At 48.9% G+C, this 12,452-nt stretch overlaps 1 protein-coding gene across 1 annotated transcript in view; it reads left to right on the top strand.

Annotated features, from left to right (window-relative positions):
* The window catches only part of DDC (dopa decarboxylase), a 77,659-nt gene that overhangs the window by 8,838 nt on the left and 56,369 nt on the right, over positions 1-12,452 (top strand). Inside the window, exon 2 of the mRNA XM_024764364.1 lies at positions 10,361-10,589. Coding sequence (XP_024620132.1) covers positions 10,389-10,589 — 201 coding nt within the window. The 5' untranslated portion in view covers positions 10,361-10,388. The remainder of the gene's footprint in view (positions 1-10,360; positions 10,590-12,452) is intronic.

The raw sequence follows: 12,452 nt of genomic DNA, 5'->3' as shown, positions 1-12,452 counted from the left end.
TCATGCCACAGGGGTAAGTGTTCACAGTGAATCCAGGAGTCAGTATTTACTGCTGAGCTGACTGGTGAAAAAAAGCGGAGACTCCCCAAAGCATGCGCTAGAGATGTTGCCTAGATGCACAGCGGCAGGTGTCCTGTGTTTACTCTCACTGTGTCGTACGTGTCGTAGTCACGGGGCATCCCGGCTGTCGTGGAAAGAAGCAACCGACTAGGACACCGATTAATAGTCTCAAGTCTATAGAAAAGGCAGATGGTTGTCACCTTTTATCAACGATTAATGTGACTTCAATGAGAGAAAGGGGGGAGAGGATTGAGGAAAAGAAAGAGGAAATAAAGTAAGGGGGAGGAGGTCTAGTCTGACACCAAATTAAAATGGAAACAGAGGAGGAAAGTTCAAATTAAAATTACTGATCATTCTTATGTAAATGTTGTAGGAGAGCAAACATGAGTGAAAATGATAAAAGTGATACAATTTTAAGCTTAAATTGAAACTGTGAGCGAATGATAAAAGCTAGCAGAGAGGGGGTGTTTGTCGTGCCTGCCCAGCCTGACGGTGGGTGACATTTCTGTATCATTCTGGTTTTTCTGGAAAGAAATTTGGCAACACGCAAAAGAACCGTGAAACTCGCACCTCTGGATTCCACTGGGGACTTAGTATATTTGAGGGACGAAGTCAATAGGGGGATAAAGTGACAAGCGCCGTGACGGGGAGCACACGGCCATGTTCCCCTCAGCAGTGCTGTCCGCAACAGCCAGTGGCCCTCAATCCCCGCGGGCGGTGACCCTGCGAAACCGGTCATATATGCACGATATCAACGTAACTATGCACAGTGGGTTATGGGGAAAATAAGTGAAAAGAGGCTACCGGATGATACACATAGCCTGATGCCAGCTGTTGGAATGGTCTGAGCTCAGGGGTAAACTGGAATGATATCAACTAGTTTAATGTCACTAATATTTATCAACTTTTGAAATTGCTGAAGTTGTGAATTTTTCAGCCAGCTTTATATAATCCATCACAATCCATTTGCAGGGACGTGAGTGGAAATAGTCGTATCTTCCCACGAGAGTAAAATTGAAAATCATGGTATAAATTTCTTCATGGCTCCACCCCATGGAGAACTGTTGGCCAGGAAAATACTGAGATGACGATTGTCTATTAATCAGGGACCGGATCGGAAACAGACGCAAAGTTCCTGGCACATCAGAGGAACAAGGCTTTCCCCTTGAAGTTTGATCTGGGTCCAGGGTGGGCCTCCACCCTCCGCGTCCCCCGATTCTCTCCTGCTGCCCTAGTGCTCTGTCTGTCCTGACGATGATCCGACCTGCTTCTTTCCTCACATCAGTATCCACAGACGCCAGACACAGACAGCTTTACAGTCCTTAGGGGCTCCTGCCTGCAGCATCTCACTGCTCCGTTACAAGGGGCTGAACTGAGACTCCAGAGGCCACGGAGGCAGCCGACAGCAGCCCAGCCTCTTGCAGCAGAGCCAGGGCTCGAGCCTGTTCGCTCTGACCTTAACCCCTGTTCTTTCTAGGCTGCTGGGAGGAAGGTCACTGGCTGAGGATTGCAGTGTGGAAGAATCTTGTTTTGAAAGTGTAGCAGAGAACCTCTGTAATCCAGACCCAGCTGGCCGGAGAGGAGGTGCTTCCTGGGTGTCCAGCCCTGACCGGGGAAAACCCACTGCCTGTCCGCTCAGGCTTCTGTGAGATTTCCCCTCGGACAGCAAACTCCCTAGAGATGCTGCCATGGCATGGACCGCCAACCATATAAGTGATTTTGTACCCTATTTAGAATTCTCTGTAGTACTTAGTGTTATGGTCATTTTACCAATAGAAGATGGAGGCTCGGAAGCCAGCTGGCCCGGCCACGGGCACACACCTCACAAAATGTTGCGAGCCCCTTTTCTTCCTAGTTACCATTTGTCGGGAGCAAGGGAGGCGCCCGTGGAGGTGGCCTCTCCTGTGGAGGTGGCCTCTAGGGAGCATCTGGGAAGTCATTCCTGGAGGCTCAGGGAGAAACCTGTTTTTCAAGTTTCTAATCTGGAGGGTTAGTCCTACTTTTTTTCAGGAAACCCCAAAGCTGTTGGAGGTGCACTGCGCCTGTGTTTGAGTCCGGTGCATTCAGGACGTGGCAGGTCGGAGGTCAGAGCGCTGGGTCCTGCTTCTCTGAGCCTCAGCCTTTATCATTTGTTCAGGGGGTGATAATAGTCCCCATAAAGTTGTCATGAAGATTAATTAGAGCACATGCAAAGAGTTGACATAGCACTTGGTGCGTGTAAGTTAATATAAATGTTGACCATTTAAAAAAAAATTGTATTGAGCTACAGTTGACTTGCCATGTTGTATTAATTTCTGCTGTACAGCAAAGTGACTCAGTTATACACATATATACCTTCTTTTTAAAAAATATTCTTTTCCGTTGTGGTTTATTACAGGATATTGAATATAGTTCCCTATGCCATACAGTAGGCCCTGGTGTTTATCCATTCTGTATATAATAGTTTGCATGTGCTCATCCCAAACTCCCAGTCCATCCCTCCCACCCCCCTCCCCCTTGGCAACCACGAGTCTGTTCTCTATGTCTGTGAGTCTGTTTCTGTTTCATCGATAAGTTTACTTGTATCGTTTTTTAAGGTTCCACATACAAGTGATATTGAAATGGAACAGGACCCTACGGTCCTTGCCCCACGTCCTTAGCCTGACTTTTGTCTGGGGAAAAACTTTAGGCAAAGGGTAAGTTTAATCAGAGAAGTGAGAAAATGCAGAAACAGAGGAAAACAAAGGAGACCAAATCATAATAATTTAGTCATTAAGCATAGTCAAGGACTTTTAGTTCCTCCTTAAGGCCTAAAAGGGCTATATACAATTCTGAGCCATGTCCCGCGAGCCGTCTTATAGATACTGAAACCTCCACCAGGTGGAAGAAGTTAACTACGTGATGACCAGGCTGTAGCCATGACATAAGCTGCCACAATTCCGAGAATTGGCCTCAAAGGAATGAAAACAAACCGACCCTGGAACTGAAGCTTAACTCTACCTAAAACAGTCAGGATGACACTGGTCAGGCCACCGATGACCAATTTCAAGATGCCCGTCAGAGCTGCCTGTGCTGTTTCTGCACGTAGCCCGCTCCCTCAACCTATAAAAGCTCTTGCCCACTGGTTGTAGGAGGGAGGGAGTCAGCCTTTGGACAGCTGACTTTCCCCCCACCCCAGCCGCCCGGTTGCTGGCATGCAAAATAAAGCAAACTTCGCTTTCCACCAACCTGGCCTCGTTATTGGCTTTTGAGTGGTGAGCAGCTGGACCCCACTTTCGGTTACAATATGTGATATTTGTCTTTCTCTGTGTGACTTACTTCACTTCGTGTGATAATATCTAGGTCCATCCACGATGCTGCAAATGACATTATTTCATTCTTTTTCATGGCTGAGTAATATTCCACTGTAGCTGTGTACCACATCCTCTTTATCTTTTCATCTGTCGACGGACACTTAGGTTACTTCCATGTCTTGGATGTTGTAAATAGTGCTGCTATGAACATAGGGGTGCACGTATCTTTTTGAATTAGAGATCTGTCTGGAAATATGTCCAGGAGTGGGATTGCTGGATCATATGGAAGTTCTATGTTTAGTTTTCTGAGGACCCTCCATACTGTTCTCCATAGTGGCTGCAGCCATTTACACTCCCACCAACAGTATAGGAGGGCTCCCTTTTCTCCACACCCTCTCCAGCACTTATTTCTCGTAATGCTGACCATTTTTTAAACCAGTGAGAGAGCCTGTATTTCAACGAGAACACCGCAGTTTAGGTAAAGCAACTGTATGAGTGGAAGAAAGTGGTAAGTGTACGTGTGCGTGCCCGTGTGTTCTACGAGGTACCGGGCTAACGATTGCAGTGACAAGTGGCAGCACCTTGGCTTAAGGAACAGACTGCTTGGCAGGACACATGGGCTCTGCCTCAGCTCTGCCACCACTGGCTTCACACCTGGGAAGAGCCTAAACACCTCTTCCTCCTGTAAAATGAAGGTAGCAATAGCACAGACGTAATAACGCATGCAGTGAGTTAGGGTAGCCCGTTTGGGTCTCTATTCCTATCTCTCCCTGCCCCACCCTCAGGCCCCCACAGGCTGTGTTTCCCCGGCTCCCAGGACACCTGGATCCTGGTAGCCTTTTGCCAACGGGAGGCTCTGGTGGGAGGTTGAAGGGCAGAGGTATCCACCTCCTTTGTGACGCTGGCTGTCTCCTCTGCGGTACCAGCTCCTTCTGGGCAAGGCTGACCAAGTTGCAGCTTTGCACAAATGACCCGGGTACCCTTGTCCCTAAGGGTCCTAAAGACCTCGCTGTTAACTAGAGTCTTAAGAGGGACAAAAGATCTTAGAGGAGTGGGGTTTTTGTTTGTTTGTTTGTTTGTTTTGAGGCAAGTTAACAGACTGTCTTTTTTTTTTTTTTTTCCCCCCCCGGTACGCGGGCCTCTCCCTGCTGTGGCCTCTCCCGTTGCGGAGCACAGGCTCCGGACGCGCAGGCTCAGCGGCCATGGCTCACGGGCCCAGCCGCTCCGCGGCATGTGGGATCTTCCCGGACCGCGGCGCGAACCCGTGTCCCCTGCATCGGCAGGCGGACTCTCAACCACCGCGCCACCAGGGAAGCCCCAGACTGCCATCCTTGTTAGAAAGCTCTCATTGTTAGACACTTCCTGACCATCCCGGTTAGAAACGTTTCTCCCGTTGGGTTTATTTATGCTCTTTGTGCCCACAGAGAATGTGTTCATCAAGAAACCAGTCGATTCAGGGGAAACTCAGCCAATTTCGTTTTGCGCCTGGATTGATAACTTATGTGCCTGAGGTTAAAAACAAGAGACAAGGCCTCACAGTCCCAGAGCGAGAAGTGTTTTCTGAAACATAAATTACAGTTTATTTTTCCTGGAATAGCGTAAAAAGAAAATGTAAACACCTCTTTTTATCCAGATAGAGAAGGGAAAGCAGGAAATGTTGAGCGAAGGGCCCAATGTCCCAGGGTTTGAAACAAGAGCAGCGCTTGTCTGTACCGATAGGCAGGACCGTGGGCAGGCACAAAGCATCTTGATTCTGGTCCTCTGGGCCCCCGGAGGGGTGGCCTCACTCAGACCCTCATACACTGGGCGTGGCTGGCCCTGTGCTGACAGTGCTGGTGTGCAGTCCGCACACAAGCTCTGCACTGAGGCCATGGGCACCAGTCCCACCACCTCCACTGCCAGGGAAGCATCAGCCAGAGCCTGGGCTGGGTTCTTGCCAAACACCTGTGGCAAAGGTAGGGTTCCAGGGGTCCGGAAAGGGGGATATTTCCAGCCAGGACCACGGGGACTGCTGGGGCCAGAGCAGAGGGAAGCCCAAATCCAAGATGAACTTCCGGGGCCAAGACTGGGGAAACTGAGTCAGTTCTGAGCCTGCAGGGTTAGAGGCTCGGCATGAACTGAACACCAGAGGCCCGGGGTTGGGGGCAGGGGAGCGGGTCAGGATTCCCTGGGGAAGGGGCCCATTGTTCTTGAGCCGTGATTGTCCCCTGTGGCTTTTTTGTGGCAGGTATGTGATGGGCTGTTGGCTTAAAGGTAGAGAGTAGGATCTAATATACCATATGTCAGAAACAAAACGTTCCGAGGACAAAAAGATTTTCCGTTCATTCACTGGTTCATGTGCTCATTCATGTATTCATTCCTCGTTCAGCAAACATTCATAGCGCTAACTGTGGCCCAGGGTCTGATTCGTCCTGAGAAAGCACAATGAAGAGTTGAGGACTCTGCTTGGAGAAGCCAACACTTAGCAAAGGATGTCAGTGGAATGATAAAGTACAAAAATGAATGACCCCCCAGGTCAGCCAGGAGGTCCAAGGGCCTGCAGTGGGGTTCATACCTCCCCGAGCAGGTGGGGCTCACCAGGCACTTGCGTGTCCCACAGGGGCTGCACGTAAAGTACCGTGGCTGTAGCTGCTGGCGGAGGCTACGATCAGATTATGTCAACAGGCGCCGTTTCAAGGCCTGGAAAGATATCAGTCATAACCTTTATCATCATCTACATCTTTCAGCCAATATTTGCCCAGCTTGGAGGCATGAAATATCAAACAGCTCCAAAATGAACACAAGATTCTCTGTGGCTTTGCACCAAAAGCCTTCTGGAAAGGTCTTTGTGGGAAAGAATTGACAAATAAATGACAGAATGATTCGAAAATAATAATTAGGTCTTATCTCACAATTTGGTAGTATTTCTTTGCGGGGGGCAAGTTGGTGTGTCTGTCAGTTTATTTTTTTTCACGAGGCATCCCGTTTTGGCCATCGGACTCTTGCATTCCCATTAGAAGGAAGCAGCTGATACTCCAGGAACCCAAGCAACTTTCTTAATTTTTGCAGAGCTCCTCCCCTGAGGCTTCAGCTTGTGCAGTGCAGGTGCTACCCTTTAATAGGGCAAACAGGTCGCGCGAATACTTGCTCTAAAAGGCATTTTAAATAGTCATACACAAGGAAAAAATCACAAAGAAGCAGATCCTGAGATGTGACTGCATAAAAATTAAAATTCTTATAGGTCGGAATAAAATTAAAAGCAAAACTAGGTCAAATAAAAATGAGGAAAATGTCTGCAAAATATATCACACACTTAGGGTGCAAGTATTTATTATATTAGAGCTCTTGCAGTTAAATAAGAAAACATCTAACACCCTAGCAGAAAGGAAGGCAATTAACAAGCAATTCGTAAAAAAGGAAATACAAAGAAGTGTGAGAAAACTATTTGACCTCATTAATCAAAGTAAAATGAAATCATGAATGCCTGCCAGACTGGCAAATCTTAATATGTATCTCGAACCCTAGTATAAAGCTAGGGTTCTCTCACACTCCCTGTGGAAGAGTAGTTTGGTAAAAATATGTTCTGGGGACAAGTTTGGCCATATAATCTTAACACGCTAAAATACATATCTCTATAATAATTTGTTCTAAAGAAATTATAAGATAAATGCTTTTTAAAGAAAATTTTAACAGAAAATAAAGTGTGCAAAAATAAAAGTATGAGGTTGTATATTTCAGTGCTTTATAGAAAATCTAACAACTAACGTGTCGAATGCTTATTTTGTGCCTCTACTCCTTAGCCGTTCCCACGTACTTACCTAATTATCACAAAAAGATTTACTTGAGGTAGAACTTTATTACGGTGTTTGTTTTCAGTTGAGGGAAATGAGGTTTTTACTGCAGTGGCATCCCTGTCAGGCTGGGCAGATCCTTTCAGTTCTTGATCATGAAGGGGTGGCCACTGGGCTACACCAACTCTTCCCACTAACGTAGGTGAGAACCGGAAATGATGTAAATGTTCAACAGTAGTCATGCGCGTCCTGAATATAGCACATTCGCACCGTGAAACACCACGCAAGCGGGAAAAATCGTGCAGTCGAAAAGTATTTATCAGCGTGGGAAATATACTCGTAATTGCTTTGTGAAAAAAACAAGCTAGCAAAAAGATCTGCCATTTGATGCAATTTTGGTTGAATTTGAATCAAGTCAACTAAAAATACTTCAATTTGAGGTAAGACCCAGTTTCACTCTACGTGCGACGTTTGACATAATCAGAGTCATTCCAAGTGAAAAATTCATTTCGAAGCCTGCAGACCCAGGGAATTATAAACCTGAAGCTGTATGTATAAAGCTTCACAGCTTTGCACTAAGAGCCTTTGGAAAATCTGGGCATGATGTTTTGAACGACAAGCTCTCTTGGCCTGCAGCTTATGAAACACAAAGGTGCGATGGAAACTCAAAGACTCACTTTGGTTTTTCTCATGCTGTTATTTTAGCATTCGCCGTTGCTATGATTTCGAATTGTGTCCTATATTGTATCCAGTCCCTGTCACCGGGGCATTCACTACCCCCAAACAATAATATGGAAATGGGGGTTTGGTCCAGTCACTGACCTTGAGGAAACCTGGAACCTTCCGTGGGATGGCTTCCATGCTGTTCATGGAGAACATCTGAACAAAGAACAGTGAAGAGAATTCTGAGAGAGGAAACATACTGTCAAGCTGACTCCCTTTGATGAAGACTCCCTCCTTGGTCAAACCCAGTCAGGCTCCAATGAACCCTCTTCCTGAGTAGGTCCCCACTTCAGTGAGTTGAGCCCAGCTGTAACAGAGAATCACGCGAAGTTGGTTTCTCGAGGAAGCCTCTACCCTTGGGATACAGTCCAGATCACCTTCCTCCACCTGGACACCCAGCCAAGCTGCTCTTAGTGTTGTCCCATCTGTTCCCTAACCCTACCTGTCAGCTATACATCCCCACTGGCCCTTGTGATATCGGGAGACAGTCTCCCTCCCCTATGGCAATAGTCTTGAATAAAACCTGTCTTGGAGTGTTTAACATTAAAATCGTCAAAAAGCAAAGCAAAGCAAAGCAAAGCAAAAACAAAGCAAAGTAGTACAGACAGTGGGAAGCAATGGAAGAAGCATTGGGAACATGATACGAAGATCAGCGTTTATGCTAATTACAGTGGAGGTAGAATCGCCCCCCAGCGCTTACTCCCACAGGAAAATTACTCTTGACTTACGAAGTTTTGAACTATGGGAGGAATTCAGAGATGCATCCCTGGCTTAGCACACAATTGTCTCATAAATATAAGAAACAATCTAGAAGGGTGTGTGCCAGAATTTTGAGTGGTGGGATTCTTTTTTTTTTTTTTTTACCTTGCGGTACGCGGGCCTCCCACTGCTGTGGCCCCTCCTGTTGTGGAGCACAGGCCCCGGACGTGCAGGCCCAGCGGCCATGGCCCACGGGCCCAGCTGCTCCGTGGCATGTGGGATCCTCCCGGACCGGGGCATGAACCCGCGTCCCCCGCATCGGCAGGCGGACTCTCAACCGCTGCGCCACCCGGGAAGCCCGAGTGGTGGGATTCTTGCTGAATATTTTTCTGTGTGTTGTCCAAGTTTCCTGTTTTGAAAATACAGTCTGTGCTTATTATTCCCAGATTTTCTGTATGCAGGCGTCACTCTTTGCTACAATTCATTCATAATCCCCATGTCAGTAGTCGTGGTGCTTTCGTGATCGCTCATGGATGATACATTTGAGTTGCCCAAATGCACTTGCTCCCAGCAGAATCTAACAAGGCAATGCTCTGCCTGGTTGTTTCAACAAGCGGGTCTATTTAGTGCCACATTTTTGTGTTATTCTTGGTTATTTGACTATTTTAAATGGCCCCCAAATATAGTGCTGAAGTGCCTTCTAGGGGTCCTACATGCAAGAAGGCTGCGATGTGCCTTAGGGAGAAATCACGTTTGTCTGATAAGCTTCGTTCATGAGTCAGAGAGCTGTTGGCCAGGAGTCCGAAGTTCATGAGTCAGTGCCTATTAAATAAAGTGTCTTTAACAAGAAACACATAAAAAAGATTATGTATTGATTGATTGACAAAAATGTGACCAGAGGGCTTCCCTGGTGGCAGGGTGGTTTAGAGTCCGCCTGCCGATGCAGGGGACGCGGGTTCGTGCCCCGGTCCGGGAAGATCCCACATGCCGCGGAGTGGCTGGGCCCGTGAGCCGTGGCCGCCGAGCCTGCGCGTCCGGAGCCTGTGCTCCGCAATGGGAGAGGCCACAGCAGTGAGAGGCCCGCGTACCACAAAAAAAAAAAAAAGTGACCAGAAACGCACAGGAATGTAACCTTGCATATTTCCCCGGGAAAGGGCCAGTGTTTGCTAATTCGTGGAGACTTTATAGAATGTTACTACCACAGGGCACCAGGATCACCTGTACATTGTTATGTGATGAGGAAAGAAAGCACGAGTTTTGAAAAGCGGGTTGTATGCAGGGGTGCGGTTCCATCTGGTGATGGAGTCAAGATAATAGAAGCAGACTCACTGATGGGGGTTGTGCAGCCCGGGCCCTGGTCTGAGTGCTGTACTCAGGCCACGCGATTGCCTTCATAGCTTCCGGAGAGATCAGCACACTGTCATATGCTCTTCTCAGATAAAGAGAGAGGCTCAGAGAGTCTCTGTCCCACAGCTAGTAGAGAGCAAGGTAGGACTTGGACCGAGGCTTGTTATTAAAGCTGGGATGGACCATAGACATTCATGTGTGCCCTGGTCCATTTCACGGATGCAGGTAGAAAAAAACGAGACGTGGCATTGTCTTCAGCTGAGTCGCCGGCGAATAGCACAATAAGCACTTTGCTGCCGTCTCCAAATCCAGGGTCATTTCCACCCCATCCAGACAAGGAAGGAGACTGCTGCCGGCTTGGGGTCTGGTGGACTCCAGGGTGTTTGGGTCTCCACCCAGGCAGCCCCAGCTGTCAGCTTGCTTGGAACTGCCCTGCTCCAAGTGAGACCTCATCACGTTAGCAGACTGGTTTCTTTTCTCTTTGTGCAGGTTTTGCCTCTGAGGAAGCCCGGTCACCATGAATGCACATGAGTTCCGCAGGAGAGGGAAGGAGATGGTGGATTACGTGGCTGACTACTTGGAGGGCGTCGAGGGGCGCCAGGTGTACCCCGACGTGGAGCCTGGCTACCTGCGCCCCCTGCTCCCCACTGCTGCTCCTCAGGAGCCAGAAACATTTGAGGACATCATTAAGGACGTCGAGAAGATCATCATGCCAGGGGTAAGCCTGTGTCCAAGATCGGAAAACAGGAGGGCTAGGTGCTAATTTAATCTTGACACTGACTGGGCGTCAGGGCAAGTCATATGAATTGTTTCACCTAATCCTCACAACCATTTCCTTGGATAGAAACTTTTTTATTTCTATTTTATAACTGAGGCAACTGAAGCCTAGAGAGGTTGGGTGATAAGGCCGCACAGCTAGTAAGTGACGGAGCCAGGATTACAACCCAGATCGTGTGGGATCCAAAGGCAGTGACTGTGCTTTCCCCCCAGCCCCGCAGTTTGTCACCGAACCGACTTGGGTCCGCTCACCCACATGCAGTAAAGCCGATCTACTGACACCAGGTTGTGGTGAAGGAAAGTGCAGTGTTTACTGCAGGTGCCAAGCAAGGAGTCCTGGACAGCTAATGCTCAAAAACCCCGAGCTCCCTGATGGGTTTCAGCAGAGCATGTTTAAGGCCAGGTGAGGGAGGGGAGTCCCCGGTTAAGTCATCAGCTAGTGCACAGTTCTCTGATCGGTTGATGGTGAGGTAATGGGAATTCTCAGGCGCCAGTAGGTCTGGGGGCTATGTGGTCATGGTCATCAGGGAGTTAATTTTCTCCATTTGGTGAGGGTTTTAGCATTGGTAAAATAACTCAGGAAATACGAGCATCAGATACTGTTATCTGGGTACTTCAGAGAGGAGCCACAGCAGAGGACGTGGGGGAGGGGTCTGTCCCAGGAAGGCCCCATGGGGTCCTGCTCTCCTACAAGGTTAGACCCCTACCCTGAGACCCTGCTAGGTGAGAGAGTCGTCACATGACTGTTGAGGAAGTGAACCCCTGGGGGCTGGTTTCAAGTAAGTTAATTGCTCCAAATAAAGCACACTCTTACTATTTTGTGTTCAGCAGAGGGGAGATCACACGTGTGGAAGAAATGTTTCCTTTATTTTACGTGAGAACATGGGCTGCGTGGTGCTGCGTCCTCTTTGAGGCCAGTGTGCCTCAGTGTGGGGTGTGCCAGGGGCCGCAGACAGGAGTGGGGAGGACCCAGGACAGTTGTCCCCACAAGAGTCACTTGGAAGGGAGCAGACAGCTCCAGTTCAAAGGAAACTGCACTGCGGCTTCATGCTTGCACGACGAGGTGTTCCCTGCCCAGGACTCGCCTAAAAGCATGTTCACTGCTGTGGCAGGAGGGCCAGACCCACAGCCCTACCCTCTCATCTGCAGTCAGGACCCCGGGGCCTGGGATCTCAGGACCTGGGGCTCAGGGTGCAGAGCCCCTGCCCACGGGGTACTGGGCCTCCGGCCTCAGCTCTCTGATAAGTCCCTCAAGCCCAGCTCCCCTCTCTCGTCCTCCCTGGAGTTCCCGTGACCTTTGTGCTTTGAGCTGAGCACAGGATTCTGGTTCTCGCCGGCCGGGAGGTTGTCTGTGCAGACACGAGAAGCCGCGCAGCATCAAATCCCTCCCAGGAGTGTGGTTAAATGTCAGGCCCCGGGCTGTAGCGCATCCACTTCTCACGGGGCTGAGGCTGGGTGTCCGAGGTCAAGGTGCCTGCAGATTCCCCTCCTGGGAGGTTCTCATCCTGGCCTCTCCTCCCTGCGGGGGTGAAGTTAGGGGGGCCCACCCTCACCATCTCATCCTACCCATCACCTCCCAAAGGCCCCAGCACCAGGCACATCGCACAGGGTTAGGGCTTCAACACAGGAATTTGGGGACACACACTACAGACCATGACGGGGGCGCAGGGAGACTGTGGAACCCGGAAGCTTTGCTCCATTAGCAAGGAAGGGATTGTACGGGAGAGTGAGGGGGCAGCAGTAAGGCGGCTAAAGAAACCTCAAAAATCAGACCTCTTTTTTTTTTTTTTTTCTGATATAGACT

Source organism: Neophocaena asiaeorientalis, unplaced genomic scaffold, assembly GCF_003031525.2.
Source record: "Neophocaena asiaeorientalis asiaeorientalis breed wild unplaced genomic scaffold, Neophocaena_asiaeorientalis_V1.1 scaffold191, whole genome shotgun sequence".
Lineage (NCBI taxonomy): Eukaryota > Metazoa > Chordata > Mammalia > Artiodactyla > Phocoenidae > Neophocaena > Neophocaena asiaeorientalis.
Note: the sequence above shows the minus strand (reverse complement) of the source record. Positions and strands in the feature narration are given on the sequence as shown.